This window comes from Sceloporus undulatus, chromosome 3, assembly GCF_019175285.1.
Source record: "Sceloporus undulatus isolate JIND9_A2432 ecotype Alabama chromosome 3, SceUnd_v1.1, whole genome shotgun sequence".
In the NCBI taxonomy this organism is placed as follows: domain Eukaryota; kingdom Metazoa; phylum Chordata; class Lepidosauria; order Squamata; family Phrynosomatidae; genus Sceloporus; species Sceloporus undulatus.
The window spans coordinates 221,470,489-221,490,296 of NC_056524.1; the positions used below are offsets into that span (position 1 = coordinate 221,470,489).

General features: G+C 43.1%; 1 protein-coding gene across 2 annotated transcripts in view; it reads right to left on the reverse strand.

Annotated features, from left to right (window-relative positions):
* The window catches only part of EPHB1 (EPH receptor B1), a 585,803-nt gene that overhangs the window by 27,472 nt on the left and 538,523 nt on the right, over positions 1 to 19,808 (reverse strand). For both annotated transcript variants that reach the window (XM_042457579.1, XM_042457578.1), the window contains exons 7-9: positions 19,551 to 19,713; positions 15,766 to 15,874; positions 14,379 to 14,443 (exon numbers count right to left, since the gene is read on the reverse strand). In XM_042457579.1, the coding sequence (XP_042313513.1) occupies positions 14,379 to 14,443; positions 15,766 to 15,874; positions 19,551 to 19,713 (337 nt within the window). The remainder of the gene's footprint in view (positions 1 to 14,378; positions 14,444 to 15,765; positions 15,875 to 19,550; positions 19,714 to 19,808) is intronic.

Here is a 19,808-nt window from a genome sequence, read left to right on the forward strand (position 1 = left end):
AGCCTCCTAAAAGCCTGACAAAATCTCTTATAGTGGACTGCCAAATCTCTACCAGACATAGCTAGGAATTTGTGGGGCACCAGAGGGAGTTTGGGAGGTTGCCTGCAGGAATAAACTTTGGTAGAAACCTTATTATTTCACTCATTAAATTTTAAGAGAAATTTCACACTCAGAAACACAAATCTTATTGATGGAGGCACTTCCTCCCATCTGGTGCACATTAAATAGTGGAAAACATGAATCTAACAAAATCTTGTCCAGCATTGTGCACTTGAGCTTTTAATCTTTAAAGTCAGAAAACCAGGACACAAAAAATATGCAGCACCACCTGTTATAAAAACGAGAGGCATTTTTCTTATTTTTCATCAGGTGTTAGGAAGGGAAATTAGTGCTTCAGCACCTCCCAAAATCTTAATATAACCCTTTATGGCTTTATGTGTTGTTCTCAAAGGATCTTGTCATATTATTCTGGCTCCATTGCCCTGAAGCGTATTGATGTAACTATGAGACTCAGTAAAACTCATTGTCCAAAATGTGTTAGGGACTGTCCAGCCAGGAAGAATATCATGGTCCATACAAGAACTTGGAAAAGTATCTTTCCCAAGCTCTGGGCCAGGCAAAGCATGCATTACACCTTCAGATTCTAAGTAGGCATGTGCAAGACAAGTCAGAAGGCAAAGTGGTCACTGGAGACAGGACTGGGTTAGATCTTAGAAGAACAGTCTTGCATTTCTGGCTCATTCACTGATTGCTAGGCAACTCTGAAAATTTGTTTTCTCTTCCTTCAAGGCTGGGAATCCTGTGGCCAATAGGTCACATATGACCCCTATTACAATTTTTGCAAACCTTGCCCCCCCTCCTCCCAGTTTCTCTCCATCCAAACACTACAAGGCCTTTTACACTGCACAATCATAGCATAATATCCTACATTATTTCTCATGGCAACATCCTATGGAGTCCTGGAATTTATACTTTGGTGGATCACTAGAGTTCTCTGTTTGAGAATTCTAAATATCCCTTCCCAAACTGAAAATCCTGGGTTCCAGAGGATGTTGCCATGAGAGTCACAGAAGAATCATACTACCATAACAGTATCGTAAGATAGGGCCCCAAGAAACTTCCAAGAGTAGTGCTTTTCCTACACCCTTTTAAACTCCCCCACAACATAAAAAAGCACATCTAAATTAATGTCCATACTGGGGAATTGGTTGTGAATGAGAGGCCTTTTGATCCAGTAGATGCTTATCTTCTGAACATCCAAATGTTCTCTTTTATCCCCTGTCTCAGCTGGAGGGGGCACCATAGGAACCTCTACAGTGTCTCGGGGGGGGGGGGGGCACTGTGTTTGGAGCAACATTGGTGCATTCCCTTCTGCAGTTGCAGCATCATTTTAACTTCATCAAAGACCTTGGAAGGTGGGATGCTTTCTTTCCTCTGATCCCTATGTCACATTCCCATTACCCCAGGAACACAACCTAAATTTACCAAAGGGAAAGTTGTTGTTGGGACAAAAACTTTGGCATACAATGGGCCCAAATTCTGTCCTTCTGCTGCCAGTAATGAAACCTGCAATGAAGTCATATGTGATTTGCCCAGTTCATAAATCTTTTTATAGTTTCATCACATATACTTTTACTGTTCCATAAATCCTTTTACAAGTGCAGCTGATGCTCTACCAGGATTACAAAGGATTTTACAAGACCATAACCAAGGCCAACTTACAGATTAGAAAAGCAAAACAAACATATAACATAGGCAGATCAAGTTGGAGGCACAATGACCTTCTAACTTGGAATATTACCCTCTCTACCAGTGTAGATGGCTTGGCTTCAAAAGGGACAACTATTGGCTAGCTTGAAGGTGTATGTGCTGTTGACAAGTGATTCTGCAGTCAAGTGTGCATTGAAAGAATTGGCTGGAATTTGGAAGCAAACTATCAATAATGGTGGTTTGGTTTCTTTGGAATTTTGGAAAAATTCTTTGGAAAAATATGAAATTTTAAAGTCAGACTAAAATGCACACAATCAATCACAGGGCTGTCAATTGAGCTTTATATGCTGTTGGGAACAACACAGATACAGTAAGAAGGATGAGGTACAAAAGACTGCATATTAAATCCTATGCAGGTGTTACCGTGTTGATCCAGTATGTGAGAAGAAGAGCATATTAGACCTACCGCTCAATTTTGCATGGAAAATAAGGAGTGTATCCTAAAGGAAGCTCTTGTAAACAGAAATCCCCTCTTTCTGAGCAAGAGCACTGATTTCCCAGTGTCCTCCCCCATGTGGAGAACCTCCATATTTACAGAAGCTTCTCCTCGTGGTATTTATTGATTTTCACACAATAAAAGTAATAATGAAGGAGGAAAGGCTAGCACATTTCTTTCCTTGTTTTGAGCAGTCTTGTCAACCTTTGTTTGCCAAAGATTCTTGGATTATTAAATTAACATAGCCTTCAGGGTCATTCTGTACTGTCCAGGTTTTTTTGACCACCATTTCCCTGCTAGAACTTCCCATTCAAATCAGCTCAACAATGTGAAGAAAAGTGATCATCCTGTTCACCTATTACTTACATAAAGTACTTACATGTCTCAGCTTCTATATCCTCCCTGGATTTCCTACCAGTCTTGCTTTAAGACAGAGTTGTGGGTCATACAGCCTTCCAGATGTTGTTGGACTATATACCCCAACATCCCTAGCCAATGGTGAGGAATGCTGGAAGCTGCAGTCCAACTGTTCCTAGAACATCAAATGTTTTTGACACGTTTTATGAGAAATCACTAGGTACTTGGTAACTTTTTTTACCTTTTCAGACTTTGCCCTCACTGTACTCAAAACTTTTGGCTAGAGACACTCCAGTTCAGGTACTATTTCAATCTCTGGTGAAATAAAGCCTGATCTAAAGATGATTATAGGCAGTGTGTGTGTGTGTGTGTGTGTGTGTGTGTGTGTGGATGGATGGATAGATAGATAGATAGATAGATAGATAGATAGATAGATAGATAGATAGATAGATAGATAGACAGACAGATATCCATATAGATATTATTGACAGATACTACCTCAATGTGCATAATCCCCTGTGTGTGTGCACTGAATGTATTTGGTAAGGCACTGAATGTATTTGGTAAGGTAAAATACTGTACATAAACAAATCCAGTGATATTAAATTAGGAGTGGGCAAAATGAACCCTATTAAGCCATTGTAGTCATTTTCCTATTCCTATGAGCCAACAACTAATGATGGTTAGAAAACTATGCCACCAAAAATCAACAGCAACACCACTTATATGAGAGGCTTCTTCTTTCATTCCCTTCAGTTCTGGAAGGAAAGGAGACATAATAGCTGGATAATAGCTGGACTCTATGGTTTAAGATAGTGGTCTGTAGCCTTCCTGCCCAAGAGGGACTTGCTGGACCTGCTACTGAACTGTAGTGCTGGTAGCAAAATCAGCTACCACTGTCAAATGTTGTCAGTACCTCTGCAGCCAGAGTAAATTCTGGGAGGTTTAATGAGCTCCTCTCAACATGATCCTTGGGATGTCTACTATGATTTGAATATCAATACTCCCATGCTGCACACAAATATTTCCAGGGTATTCCATAATTTTAAAACTTGCTTTTTGTTTTTAAAAAATGAGCTAACAAAATGAAAGGGAAATTTGGAGGGCAGAGTCCTCATGCAATCTATGCAGCATAACATGTCTGCAGAATTTTACTTTGTCTCAAGGAAAGGGAGGGTTTGTCTATCTGCTCCTGTTAATAATTTCTAATATTCTGAGTAAAAGCCAGAAGTTATATACTGTCCTATTCCTACCTGGCTCATTTTGCTTCATTATATACCAGCTGTCTTAAATTTGCTCTGATTGAGCTGCCTTTACAATGTCACTGGGATATGTGTTTTGCTTTTGCTTTACAGGAAATAATTCCTTAAAAATGGTACCAGACAGTGAGGAAAAGTGCTGCTTTCAGAAAACAGTTAGCAGTGGGAACACATCAGAATATGGAGACATATGGCGAAGTAGAGCAATGGCTTAGGGAAGGAGGCTTTAGCTAATGGGCATGAAAAGTGCAGAAATGCCACAAAAGAACAGAGTGACAGCAGGGAGGAGACGTACTGTACATACAAACAGGACGAGTGGCAAACCTGTTTGCAAAAAGATTTGTTGACAACAGAGGTGGCAAGATCATCCTGAAGAGTCTCTGGGAGAGAGTTCAGATAGTTAAAAAAAAAAAATCTATCCAAATGTCATGACACTGAAAACTAACTTCCTGAACAAAAGGACAGTGAATGGCAACCACAGGGATTTGTGTACTTTGATCTCAAGTCTTCACCTGTATTGCAGAAACAGTACCGCAACAGGGAACAGGCCTTGTATGTTAGGCCAGAATCTTTAATGAACTGTATATCAGCACCACTGTTCACAGGCCTATAGCTGGAATTGTTGATCTGGGGTGGCCTAATACTGGGAGCCAGAAAAATTAAATCCAGAGGCCAAGCAGATGGGACAGAATAGCACTGGGGATAGGATGGGTCAGTCCTTGAGTCACTGCAGTGATGGGTGGGTGTTTACACAGTCGTCAGTGCTCTAACCTGGGACCCACTACTGGCACACTCTCCTTACTTTGTGGCACTATTGCTCATACTCAGAAGCCCCTCATCACCATGTCTGTGTAAACAGCTGGGGGTTGCCACGGAGTTTCCAGGATTAGGCTGGATCTACTGGATCCAAGTTTGCTCTACCAGGATTGGTCCTGATCCTGGCCCCAGCGTTTTGGCCTGTGTCATCTAAACTAGATGACACAAGGCTGTGGAAACACAGGCCTTTTGGCCCTTATGGAAAACCCTTACATATAAGCCAGGTGTGAGATTAGTAAATACACCAATCAGCCACATCCTCCATTAGGAAATAAATATGTGCACAGGCAGATATTTAAACACACCTCAGTGAAATCAAGGACCAGTGTTTCTGCTCTAAGAGGGTTTTTCCATGGATATGGGCCAGTCTGTCCATCTAGATAAATTTGGTCCACACCTCATAGGATTCCAGGGCCACTCATATGACATTAGTCTCTGCTGCTCACGTTTAAAAATACATGCAGACTTAAGCCAGAGAGGCATCTTTGGAATGACTCTATTCCAAACACATTTCTAAGAGCTCTAAGAAGTATTAATCTCTCAAGGATGAAATTTGATACATTTTGTATAGCAGCCTCCCCCACTTCAAGGAGTGTGTGTAGGAGTGTGTGTGTGTAGGGGGGAGGTTCCTCAGGTAATCTTTGGCCATGAAACCTAGAATAGACACTGTAAGATCCTCCAGATGTTGCCAGATTCCAATATATGAGGTCCTTTCATACTACATAATTATAGCACTATGATTTCACATTAGCTGCCATGGTTCCATCCCATGGAATCTTTGTATTTGCAGTTTAGGAAGCAATGGCGGGTTACAGACGGGCAGGGGAGGACTTCTTGGAGGTGTATTCAGCTGAATGCGGAGCCTCCAGACGGCCCGCCCCGGGGGCGTGCTTCAGGTGTTGGAGCTTCCACACAGGGGGCAGTGAAGACGCCTCACCTGGGTCCGTTTCGGACCCGTAGCTTCCATACCGCCGCCTCGGAGGACACTGCAAAAAGAGAGGCAGCTTCCACACGGGTGGCCCAAACCGCGGCTTTTTTTTTCTTTTGCCGGCTGGCGGATGCGCAGCTGCACAGCTAAGCAGCAGCAGAAAGCCTATGTGCGCATTTAAAGCGCCCAAGCCCCTTTAAACTTTCTCTCCTCTACGAGGCCATGGAGGCTGGCATCTATGTGCCAGGGAACCCCAGCATCAACATCACAGGCCAGCAGATCGGGCCCCTGATACTGGCTGACAGTGCCTACCCCATTCGGAAGTGGCTCATGACCCCCTTGAAGAGAAAGAGAAGAAGAAAGCAGGGGAGACTGTGAGGAATGCCCTGGCAGATTTTTTTTTCTGACAAGGAGAATCTGAAGGATGGCTCCTGTGCCATCATCTGTGATGTCAGAGTGCATTGTTCTGTAATAGCATAAGCACATGAATAAATGTATCCCATTATCCACAGTTTGAGTCTGCCTATCATTCCTGATCTGTGCTGTGGGCATGTTTTGCCACATGCCTGAGGGGGACACACACAAACACACACACACACAAAAGGTCTCCTGGCGCCTGTTTTCCTGGGGCAAAAAGATACATCAGCTCCAACTGCCAATTGCCCCTTTGACAATGTATCAATCCCCCTCAAATTCAAGCTTTCCTAATGGCCCATTTGAATGTATCAATGGGGCACCCAGAGGACATCTATTGGGGAAAAGATTCAAACTGCTCCTCTGAAAGCTTTCATTGGCCTAGGACCACCTTGGCCTAACGGCCCAGAGCCGCAGGTGCCCATATATACCCGTGCGCAACTGTGCAAGACCCCAGGACGGCGATCAACATGGCAGAGCCACGCAGGAGGGTCCCGGTCCGAATCGCCTACTGGACGGACGAAGAGGTCGGGATCCTCCTGGACTCCCTGATGCCACAGGCAGCCGCGAGGAGGGTGATGGCTAGCACCAACAAGCCCAACCGGGGGCATTTTCTCGAGGCATCTCGTGCCCTCCGAAACCAAGGGTTTCAAAGAACGCTGCACCAATGCAGAGTGAAGTTTAAAACTCTGAAGGCAGCGTTCTTTGAAACCCTGGAGGATTTCGGAGAGGCGCCCCCCGTTGACAGGCAGCCACCATTCTTCTCGCGGCTGAAGGACCTGTGGATCAGGGGAGATCGGCCCAGACTGGGAGATCGCCGTCCTCCAGGTAAGCCAGAGCTCTTGCCATGCCCTGTCCTCCCCTCCTTGACCCTTCCCTTGCCCTCCTCTCCTTCCTGCATGGTGCCAATGCCATCCCTCCTCTTCCCTTCTGCAGGCGTGCGGCCGAGGCGGAGGCGGAGGGAGGGAGGGCACCCTGCCAGGTCGCCCTCACCACCATCCTCGGGGGACGACGATGTCCCTGAGGGTGGGCCACAGCCAGGACCAGCTGCTGTGGCCCCTCCGCAGCCAGAGCAGGCTCCTCTGGTGGCAGGTAGGTCCCCAGAGTGAGGGGTGGGGGTTGGCTGCCTGCAGCCCCCACGACACTTGTGCCCTCGTCTGCCATGCCAGCATGGTAACTTGGGCCTTTCCTTCCTCTTTTGCAGGGCTTGAAGTCCTCGCTGCTGTTGCTGCCGCCGAGGAAGAGGAGCCTGGGCCGAGCCGCCGCCTGCCAGGACAGCCAGGGCACTTGGCCCTCGATGCCAGTGCCCTGGATCGTGTCCTCCAAGCCCGGCAGCAAGGTAAGTGTAGAGGTGAACCCAGGGAAGGGAGTGGGGGCACCCAGAAACCCTGCCTGTGGGAGTGGGTGATGGGCTCCACAGGCTGATTCTAACCATCTCTTTCTTTTCCCCCCACAGAGAACCGGACGGAGAGGAGGTTCACTGCGCTGGAGGAGAAAGTGGACAAGCTGGCGGAGAGAGTCTCCTCCATGGAAGAGACCCTCCAGGAACTCCTCCGCCGGCTGCCCGCCCCACCGCCTCCTCCCCCTCCCTGAAGCAGCTTCCCTCCCCTGCCCCCTCTGCCATCCCCCCTTCACCCTCCCCCTTCCCTTTGTATATATTGTATATAGTAAAATATTTTTATTGTTGTTATTGTTGTAAATAAAAAACTTTATTTTTTAAAAAAAATTGTGTGGTTAATTATGCGCAACTGCAGCAGTGTGGCTGTGAGTGTGAATGAGGCGCAACTGTGCAGTCTAAAGCTAGGCAGGAGTGGTGTGAGGTAGCAATCTCCAAACTCTGTCCTCCCAGGCGTTTGGACTTCATGTCCCAGAATCCCAGACCACAGGGCAAGGTGGCTGGGGATTCTGGGAGATGAAGTCCAAATGCCTGGAAGGACAGAGTTTGGAGATTGCTGGTTTGGGGACCAGTGAGCCAGGCATGGTGGGAGGAGGGAACAGGAAGGGTAGAATAGAGTAGATAGGGCTGGGAGGGAACACATACCCTGGGAGGCAAAATGATGTCTTTATGGGACATCATGGGACCTAGTGCCTTGTCAGTGCTCCCTATCCCTTGATCCCAGGCCCTCTCTAGTTGCCCTTTGCCTTTGGGGGCAAGTTTAGAGGGCATCAAAAGGTCTTGGGCACATTCAAACTCCGGGGTCTCTTTTTTTTTTTTCTTTTGCCGCATGAGAGGTGCGCAGCTTCGCAGCTGCAGTGCTAAGCAGCGGCGGCAGAAAGGCTATGGGCACATTTAAAGTGCCCAAGCCCCTTTAAAACAAAGGTGGTCTCCTGCCAGCTGGTGATCAGCTGGTGTTGGCATCCTTGTCCGCTTGCACTTTGCCAGTGTCAGCAGCATCATAGATGCCTCCTCTCCTTTGGTCCCCGTGCTCCTGCTGAATCTGCAATGCGCAGCCACAGCTGTCTCCGCTGCCACCGCTGTCCCCCTGCCATCTCCCCTCACCTCCTTTGTACATATGTCAATATTTACAGTTTTAGCGTTTTTTATTGTTAGGTGAAAATGGCAGAGGAATGTGTGTAGGGGTGCACTTTAAAGTCAAAACTTTCCAAGCAGCGCATGCGTACATGTTGCTCTAGGGTTAGGGTTAGGGTTACGAGGCTTAAAATGCGCCGCAGCTGTGCCTCAGCTTCCACAGCTGCATGGCAGCGGACGTTGCAATTAAAGCCTGACTGCAAACTGCGCATGTTCCAAGACCCCAACTCACTATGCGACGGAGCTTTTAAATGGGCAACTTAAAGTAGCGGCGTAGCAATTCTGGTGTACCGGTGCAGCAGCTCTCATGGCTTCTTCCCCTTCTCGATATGTGTCAGCATTCAGGTAAGACTGCTCCAGTTTCTGCAAAATGTTTGGCTGGGACCATATAGCTATGAGGTCAGCCGTCTCAGTATGAGACCAAGACGTCCACTTGCCTTTTTTCGGGGTGCTGGTGGATGGCTGTGCCATCCTGCCTGGTGGCAAAGGGGAGCCGCCACACAGCTGTGCCAGGAGCAGCCGAACTGTGCCCGTTCCCAGGTGAGAATGGCGCAGGAATGTGTGTAGGGGGTCACTTTAAATCCCAAACTTTCCCTTTTCACTTTCTACAACCAAAACATCCGCCGGCAAAAATTACAACTTCCCGCGGTTCTAGCAACGCATGCGCACCACTGGCTCTAGGGTTAGGGTTACAAGGCTTAAAATGCGCCACAGCTGTGCCTCAGCTTCCACAGCTCCATGGCAGCGGACGTTGCAATTAAAGCTTGACTGCAAACCACGCATGTCCCGGAGCCCGACCCATTATGCGACGCAGCTGACACGGAGCTTTTAAACCGGCAACTTATATTTGCGGCGTAGCAATTCTGACGTATCGGTGCAGGGGCTTACAGACGGAGCTGCGCAGGTACGCATCAAACAGAAAAGAAGCGGAAAAAAGCAGCACCTTTTTAATGCCGCTTCTTCCCGCTTGGGGCGTGCGGGGGGCGTGTTCATGACGGCATTCAGGTAAAGCCCGTCTGAAGGCTCTACCTTCATGACGTCATGAGTACATCCCTTTTTGCCCGTCTGTAACCCGCCAAAGTGTCAAATTCTCAGCCAGAGAACTCTAGTGCCTCCCCAAAGTAGAAATACAAGCATTCTATAAGGTTTTGCCATGCCATGCAATATGTAATTTTAGCTTTATAACTGTGCAGTGTGCAAGGGCTTTTATATCCTTGCCCGTGAGCTGCACTGGCTGGAGCCAATTCAATCAAAGAGCACAATGTTTTCTAGAAAGGCACAGATTTGTTAGCATTTTAACAAAATTTGTTAAAAATTAGTTTAATATGGTTTTACATTCTTGTAATTGGTTGACCGGCCGAACCCAAAGGGTGCTCAACAATGGCTCCTTTTCGTCATGGAGAGAGGTGACTAGTGGGATGCCACAGGGGTTGTGTCTGGGGCCCAGTGCTATTTAACATCTTTATCAATGACTTGGATAAAGGAATAGAGGGCACACTTATCAAATTTGCAGATGACACCAAATTAAGAGGAATAGCTAATACCCCAGAGGACAGGCTCAAAATTCAAAATGACCTGAATAGATTAGAAAGCTGGGCTAAAAGTAACAAAATGAACTTCAACAGGGAGAAATATAAGAAACTCCACTTAGGTAGAAAATATGAAATGCATAGATAAGGATGGGAGGCACCAGGTTTAAGGAGATTACATGTGAAAGGGATCTAGGAGTCCTAGGAATTGATTCTGATGCAATTCCAACAGCTGGAAACACCAGATCAGAATCAGTTCTGACAAATGGCATAGAGCTGTCACCACCCCTCCCCAGAGACATCCCCCAGTGCTGACTTTTTTTTTTATTTTTGGTTTAAAAAATAAACACCAGAAAATCACTATATTGCATGATGGTGCATGCCTTTGACCATTTTCTTATATGAAGTCCCCCCCCCCAAAAAAAAAACATGACACGGAAATTTGTATTTGGGTTAAGGCCTTAGCATGGAGGGAGGTGTACCATTCTCTGCCAAGGTGATTCCTGGATAGAAATTTCTCTGTTCCTTCCTCCCCACACTGTTACACATTCACAACCACAGAGAAAATTAACAGTGGAGAAGAAAACAGAAACCTAAGATACCAATCTTGTATCTGGCTGTGCCTCTGAGATTAGTAGATGCTCAAGAGGCTGTGTTGGGAAATGCAGACAAGAAGAGGGGTCATTCCTCTCACCTTCTTGTTGCAAAGACAATCACTTCACAAGCCAGTTGTTACTTTTAACAAAAGAAAACAGACAACATAATATAACCAGCAAGGGAGGCAATGTGGTATAGTAGTTTATTTAAGTGTTGGACAACAACTCTGAAGACCAGGATTTGAATCCCTGCTCAGCCATGGAAACTTCCTGGGTGACTTTGAGCCTAAGAGAACAGCAAAGGCAAACCCCTTCTGAATTAATCTTGCCAAGAAAACCCTGTAATGGGGTCACTTTAGGGTTATCATAAGCCAGAAATGACTGGAAGGCACACAACAATAACAAAACCATCACAGATTGCCCACATCATATGTAGTTTAATGTGAAGGCAGATTATAGTGGGAGATACCAGTTGTCCAGTTTACAGAATTCCACTTAATGATTTGTCTGATGAGGTTACACCAAGGAACACTTTATTAAAATGCTTCATTTTACTGAAGAATTAATGTGACACACTCTGTACTTATGTCCCCCAGAAGTATCATGGATATACTAGAAAGTTTCAGGTGAGCAATTCCTTGATTGTTCTCAATAACTAGAATGTTTCTTAGACTGATTTTAGATCTTCAAACACTGCTGAACACAACTCACTCACTGGCATTTGCTGGTTTTAAACAAATTTAAGCTTTATATTTCACCAAGGCATGTTCATATTTCTTTTCCTGCAGTTCTGAGGATTCTTGTTCTACAGATGAAACCCTTCACATTATCAAAATCCTAAAATGAAGTTGTAAATTCGCTAACATTTTTATTCATTAGAATATGGAAGTATTACTGTAAGAAATATTAGATATATGGCATATGTTGTCTCACACAAATAGAAGTCCAATAAAAATCAGTCATGGTCTATATAAGATAATTGTGCTCAACGTTCTCAGAAAGTTTGTTACTTAGAAAATTCATATACAAGTGTAACTTTACACACTTGATATAATGTATTTTTTGGAATGTTTAACAATTGTCTAGTAGAGTGTAGTCTGGTACAAATATGAACATAGTTTTGCACTGCTGCAAACAATTCATGCAGTCTGAGTATGGAGACTTAGGCGCGTTACAGACGCGCCGAAGGGGCGTGCTAGGGTTAGGAAGGGGCGTGTTAGGGTTGAGAAGGGGCGTCACTTCCTGACGCCCCTCAACCCCAGTACGGACCGAGTCCGTACAAAATGGCAGTGCCCATCCACACGGGGTCTGCCATTTTGACGTCATGTGGTGGAAATGATGCCGCGAGTGCGCAACTAGCGCCTTGCGGCACCACTTCCAGGGCCCAGAAAGAAGCCATTTCGGCGCTTCTTTCTGGCTATGCCCAGGAATCGCGCGGTTTGGCCGCTGCGGTTCCCGGATGCAGCAACCGGCGGCGGCGGCAGACCGCCTGTTTTGGGAGGTCTGTAACTCACCTTAGATTATTTCTTTAAACTCTAATCATGCTGAAAAAGACACTCTGGCCTGTTACAGACTGCCAAAATAAAGCTGCTTCGGGTCTCTTTGGAAGTATGCTAAGAGTCCGGAGGTCGTGCCAAAGCCACACTCCATTCCTAAGCACTGGAGTGCAGCTCTGGTGCAGCTTCTGGATTCTTAGGATGCACGCATCATTTAAACAGCGTACCTCTAAAGAGACCCGAAGCAGCTTTATTTTGGCAGTCTGTAACAGGCCTCTGTTACTATTTTCTGGTTTATGATAGTATACTGTAGGCACTTTCTAGACAAAACACAATCACCCATTCTGCCTTTGCTTACTGAAATAAATTTTACATTTCTTTAAAATCACTAGATTTAAATGCTCCAATGATAGCAACAAGTTAAGTCGGCTCTTCTGTTTTCAGCTGAACTGACAAAATTTTGTACTTAAGTCAATGTCAGGGATACACAACAGAACATTTAAAGATAAGGAAGTAGAGAAGAAACTATAGATAGCGTGAAAGCTCAGTATTGCCCATTTGCAGTATTTTTCAGTTAATCTTTAATTCCACAACTGCATATTCATTTAAATCATAATGAAGATGTTTTCTTTCAGACCTTTTTGAAAGAAAGAAAAAGTCTGGGAAGTTTGTAAAGTCAAAGGCTTTCATGGCTGGCATCCATAGTGTTTTGGTGGGTTTTTCGGGCTATGTGGCCAGGTTCTAAAAGAGTTTCTTCCTGACGTTTCACCAGCATCTGTGGCTGGCATCTGTGCCAGCCACAGATGCTGGTGAAATGTCAGCATGAAACTTTTCCAGAATCTGGCCACATAGCCCGAAAACCCCACCCAAAAAAAAAAATCTGGGAAGTTTGTCTCCTAAACTGCAAATTGAATTTCAGCTGCTCCTAATTTGGAGTTCTTCTACATTTTATGTTATTTACTTAGGTATTGCCACTGGAATCTGGAAAGCCCTAAAGAGTTACGTGCATTCTGTTGGACAGTTCCCATGAAACACCTGGGAACAGTTCAATATAATTGTTTACAGCTGTTCCAGATGCACAGTGAGTGTGTAAAGCATGTATAAGTGTGAGTAGAGGAGGGTAGATGGGCAGTTATTATTCATTGGCCAAGCTTGTTGCTTTGCTACTTTACTACTCTATTAACTTTTTTTCTAATGCAGGTTATAAAGACTCATTTGCTGCCTTTCATAAGCTTATTTTAGATTCCAGGAAGGCTCCCAATATGATATGTTTACTGAATAGCTGATGGAAAGTAATTTGCCTGTATTTCACTGCAACTAATGAATCTATATGTTTTAAAAGGAGGAATTGTTTTTTGAAAGCACTTTTACAGACTGAAGAAAATATTTTTTTTTTTAAAAAAAGTCTATGGATTCTTTCCAAGGCCTTGCCTTACTTGCCAATCAACTACAGCAAGCATGAAGGCAGTTGCTCTTTTACAGTAATCTGTCACAAACTCTCATTTCTGATGAGCTGAGGGCTATATGAAGACCACCTTCTCAGGGGCATCTGCCAAAAGCCTGATGACAAGCCCATACTGCAAGAAATTACTAGATGAGGAGCAGACAACCAACAAGTACTATATACCCTGGCTTCTCTCCCCCCCCCCCAAAATACATATTGGTAATTCTCTCCCAACAGATGCCCCCCCCAAACAAAAAAAACCCCTCTGTTTAAACATCTGGCCAACGAAAGCTAGAGGCACAATTATCAGAGGCTGAGGATTTCCGTCAGTGCTTTTTTAAATCCTTACATTCTCCCTGCTGCTTTATTCTCTGTTCTTGATTTGCTTTGTTGAGCACCTCTGGAGGAAACCCAGACTCCCACACACACTTAAACTGCTCCTAGAACTATGCTTACTCTTGCTTCTCTGCCACCTAGCCATAAGCATATAAGTTCAATTTTCCAGGTCATAATTTATAAGGGGCTTTTAAAGTCAAAGTAACTCTTTTCAACTTCCTTCAAATAAACCCCAGATACTTTCCACAAACATTTCTCTTGTGCATTTCTCATACCTGTTCCCCAATAGGTTTTCTACTTATGGCTCTGAATTCAGTCTCCTTGTTTTCAAGCCAATTTCAAAAGTATCTTTATAAACAATATTATATTTTCAACCAGGGGAGGGAAACACTTTATGTGGAGCTTTCACCATTTTCACAATTTTCCTGGCCCATTCTCAACTTTCCAGAGGTTTCTCCCACACTCACCTCTACCAGTGCTGTAATGCTGTAGTTTATCACTGTATACTGCCTCTTTGCTGTATGCTCGCTTCCTAGGAAAATGAAAAGTATATGCCAGTTCAATCAATGCTTGAGTAATACAATTTTGCATAGGTGTTTTTGCTGGAGGAGGGGACATAAACCTTGACAACCTAGCTATATATGGTATTGGCTGGCAGAGCTTTTCTAGTATCCTGGTAACTAAAAGTATAATCCAATATGTGCTTTCTGTGACAGAAAACTGGGTTCCATTGTATTCAATGGGGATTACTTCCTGTGTGGGAATTGCAGCTAATGTCCTTCAACAGAAGACAGACTAAAAATAAACTCCACATGGGATAGCCCACTCTAGAAACAGACTTTGCAGAAATTACCAGGATATTTTCCTTTCAAAGCTACGAAGGTTTTTTTTTCTTTTCAATTATTTAAAACATCTCACTTAAAAAGACACATTTGCCATGATGAGCAACTGAGAAAACTTATGGCACAGATTTCTGCAGCTGTTTCAGAATGAAGCGCAGGAGAGGAATAAAACTTTCAAACTACTCTGGATTCATAGTACTGTACTCTAATTGTAAAGTGTGAAAGGGTCTTTATTTTATTTTTTAAAATGCTGTTACATTCACATGACATCCGAAGTGATGCAGAAGACACTTGTAGCACCTTTGAGGCTAATTGAGAGAAAGAAGTTGGTAAATGCATCTATTGAGGTTAGGCTTAAGTCTATGAAAGCTTATGCTTCCATCTTTTTTCTCTATGGCTGCATCTACAGTAGAGAATTCATTTTGACATTGTTTTAACTACCATGGCTCATTGCTTTAACTGCCATGCTATGGAATTCTGGGATTTATAGTTTTGTGAGATATTAAGCCTTCTCTGTCAGAAAGCTCTAGTGCCACAACCAAGTACAAATCCTAGGATTCCATAGGATGCAGTCATGACAGTTAAAGCTGTGTCAAACTGAACTAATTCTGCAGTGTAGCAGCAGCCTCAGTTAGTCTCAAAGGTGCTACAAGATCCCTTTGTATATTGATCCAGACTAACACATCTTTCTTTGAATTCTCCCAATGTGATGTTACTAATAATGTATTACTTTCAAGCTTTGGATTTTCCATGAAAGGAGAATACTGATAAGACTCTACTCCCACACTTGAGAGTGTCTTGTCCTTCATAAATAAGGCATGTCTTAAAAAAAATTAAACCAAATTTCCATCAGTACCCACAAATACTTTTTTCCCTGTGTATCCATTGCAGTTCATCATTCAGTTCAAGTCAGCCAGAGCTGCCCTGCAGCAAATAAATGTATTTGCACAGTCTTCTCCAGGAAAATTTAGCCTTTGGAATTAAAAGGAAAAACTACATTTTATAATGGTACCTGCTGCAAACAATGGAAATAGCCACCAAGGAGACAATAAAGACGACCCCTGCTGCTGCAGACCCAGCAATCAATGGCAGTTGTTCTCTCAGTTCTGACTTGTAGTCATCTGGAAAATAAAAGAGTTTTGTAATTTTCTGGTCTGCTCATACAAGCCTTCATAGTTAATACTAACCTGCAATTTTTTTTATTTCCCACATTTGTATCCCATTTCTCTGGATGGTAAACAGGCTTAAAAGATGGTGATTTGTTAAAGGCTGCAAGCTCCATGGGTGAGCAGGAATTTTAAACTATCACTATAATTTTAAACCCTGTCTAAGCCTCCATCCACTACCATACTTTCCATATGAATCAGATTCTGCCTTGCTTATATTTGAAGGAGTTTCAGATCCTACAAGGAACTTCACAGTTCAGAAGCTTGCATGGTGGGGAAAGGATGGTTTACACTGTAACACCAAATCACATTTGCCACTATGTTCCCCTTGTACTCTCAGAATAATTGTTTATTTATCTGGTTTTGGCATATCTATTTTTTTAAAATCATTTTTGTTTTCCCTTCAACTAGAATTTTCAAACCTATGCTTTCCACTTGCCCTACAAACCAACTCTGGATGAAACCCTAGGAAACAATATCCTTTGTAAAAAAAAAATCCTTTCACTTACTTCATAAAGTGCTCAGACAAATTACATTATCTCTTTGTATTTGTATAGTCCCTAACACAATGGTTCTATAGACAAAACCAGTTAACAATTTAATTTAATTAACATTATTGCTTATCATTTGATCATTCTGCTATTAATGCCTAACAGCTAAAATAAATTGGTACAAACAGAAATATTTCACACCTCTTTTTAATTTTCTTATTCTCCTTTGCAGCTAATTAAAGACAAGCTGCATTATCTCCTTCCTGATGCCTAAATCCTGGGCAAATTTTCATCTAACAATCAATTGTTATTTAATAATACAGAATATCTGTTCTTGTTGAAATTTCTATTAGCTGCTTATACTTCAGACAGAGTATCATTCTTGACTGTCTAATTGCAAGTTATTATGGAAACTCATTTCAAAAGATTTTCCTCCATTCAGTCATACAGTGTATGTATGCATGTGCTCCCCATCTTCTTATTCAATTAGAACTCTTGGACACTTGATGGGGAAGTCTTTGTAGCACAACTGACTTTGTTATACATTGAAACTGGCTCCTAGTTAGAGGTCTCCATGGAGGAAACCACTAGACGGAGAAGAAAGAAAACAGTAGAATAACATTTACATTGTAAATTAATACAGATTGGCTAGATTGAAATTGGTTTTATTCATTTGTTAAAAACCTTGACTAGAATCCCTTTGGGGTCTTATGTCTTTGTAAGTGGACTCCCATCTGCAGGGATTAGAATTGGGCAGTTCTGTAACATCCATATTCAGTAAGGGGCTGCAGTTATATTACTATTTAGGGGAATCTGCAAAGTGACCAATGCACATCAGTCCTCATACACATCAGTCCTTTTGTGTGTTGGGACTCTGGCTAGGGAATGCCAGCTTGCTTCTGGAGAGCCTGATGCACACCAGGATACTCTTGGCAGTATTCATCACATATCTTTGCAATTCACTAATATGATTTCTGGTACATAGTACACTACATAGTACCTTTCTCTAGGGGTGCATCTACATTGTAGAAATAATGCAATTTGACATCACTTTGACATGGCTCTGAGCCTCATCACATTACAAAAGTAAGATGAGAGGCAGTGAGGTAGAAGTGGCTTTCTGCTTCTATTTCCACATGCCCTTGAAGCAGAACTGTTTTGTTTCTGACTGAGATCATGTACAGACAGGCCAAAATAAAGCTGCTTTGGGTCACTTTGGAGGTATGCAGTTTAAATGGTGCATGTGTCCTAAGAGGTTGGATGCTATGCCAAAGCCATGCTCCAGTTCTAAAGCGCAGCTTTGGCATGGCTTCTGGCTTCTTAAGATGTGTGTGTCATTTAAATAGCATACCTCCAAAGTGACCTGAAGCAGCTTTATTTTGGCCTGTCTGTATGGGCCGAGACTCTCATATATGTGCCTTTTGTCCTGCTGGAAAAATCCATTTGACAAAAGCCATGCTTTTACAACTGTCTCCCTCTGGAGGGAGAATGGAAGTACTATGATGTCATGATGGGGATAAACAGAAAGCCACTTCTATCTCACTGCCTCTTGTCTTTCTTTTGTACTGTGATAAGGCTCTCCATCCTACAGAATCCTGGGATTTGTAGTTTTGTGAAGCACCAGCAAACTTTGGTAGAGAAAGAGAAATACTTTGTAAAACTACAAATCCCAGAATTCCACAGGATGGTGCTACAGCACTTAATGTGATGCAAAACTTCATTATTTCTATTGTAGCTACACCCTGGGGGATTCTGCTTATGGAGGAGACAGAAGGGAGGTAGAAGTTGATGATATGCCTTTTTTCATTCTGGCACCCCATCTCTATAATATACTTCCTCAGAAGCACCACTTTGTATCTACTTTTAGGTATTTTTGGCACCCAGCAATTAGCTTTCTGATTTCCTAGGCTTGGGGGAAAAAGAGAGTCTGTTTATATACCATGGTATATACGTTTGCCTTAAATTAAAATTTGAAATTTTATTTTTTAAAAAACAAAAAAACTGGGGCCTCTCCTTTAGCCTACCCCTGAGCCTCACCCCACTCACCCCATCTCTTCAGCATCTTATGCCACAGCCCATTTCTGCCAAAATGCAGATGTCTGAGGAACAATGGTGTCACCCCTCTTTAGGGTGTCACCTGGTGTGGTCCATACCTCCGCACCCCCTAATTCAAGAATTGAAGAACTCATCCCCAGTCACCAACAGTACATAAGAATGAAAACACAGGTGTAAGTGAGAATGTCTTGTTTCATATTTCTCTTCTCAGATGTCTCAATCCTTTTTTATTCTATTGCTGAGGATCAAAGCATTAGTCATCCGAATAAATTCTGGCCTCTGCTGTTATTAAGTTTGAGATTTAGTTTTCTTTTATGCACTTTTGTTTGTTGCTGATTGCTAATGGACTGTGCTATTGTGTGAAAATATATTGACGATCTTCATAAAATCTTAGTTTAGTGTATGTGGGTTTTTTCTTTGTTCTATCTTAAATACAAAAGAATTTGGGACTGTTTCCCAGAAAATAATTCTAGAATCCAAAGAGAACCTGATTATGCTGGTGAAACTGTTTTTTATTTTATTTTATTTATTTTTGCTTTTCACCTGGGACAGGACATGGGAGCATGCTGCTGAATTTGTGCCATCAAAAGGCATTAGTAAAGGGGATGGAGCCCAGGATGATTTCTAAAGAATACTTTGCTTTTATGGATGCTGGATGCTAACCACTAGGAATGGCATGCTTTACTAAATTAATATATAAATTCTCTTGTGGATATAGCACTGACTGCTACTGGAGGTGGAGGAATCAGTATATTCGTCTGACACTTAGATCTCACAGAACCCATTTGCACGCAGAAAGCTTTTTGTTAAAAAAAACAACTTTTAAATGGTCAGGATAAAAACAAAGATAAGAGATTTCATCCAGATTAGTCCTCCAGCTGGCAATTAATCAAACATCTCTGTAAATCACCTGGCTCTTGCTTTGCTGCCCCACAGGGAGGCAAGGGTTTGCAGAGACAAGTTGATTTAATCCAATTACGTCTTGGAGGTTTGACAAAGAAAGCAGCTCCTTTCTCTTCCTCTCACCAGCTCTTCCCCTCCTTCCACACAATTTCTTTCCCCCTTTGTTGCCTCAACACACTCACCATCAGTCAGAGTTTGGAAGCACATTTTCCCACTGTATTTCCCATAGCCAGCAACAGTTCGTGCTCGCACCTGTACCACGTATACCATTCCTGGTCTCAGCCCATCAATTCGTGCTGTGTTGGTCTGGCTCTTAGCCATGGAAGAATTGTATTCACTGTGGTCCTTCAGGAAATAGCAAATAAAAGGGAGAAAGATTTAATAAAAGAGAAGAATCAATGTACAGTCATCCCTCCATATTTGCAGCTTTGATATTTGCG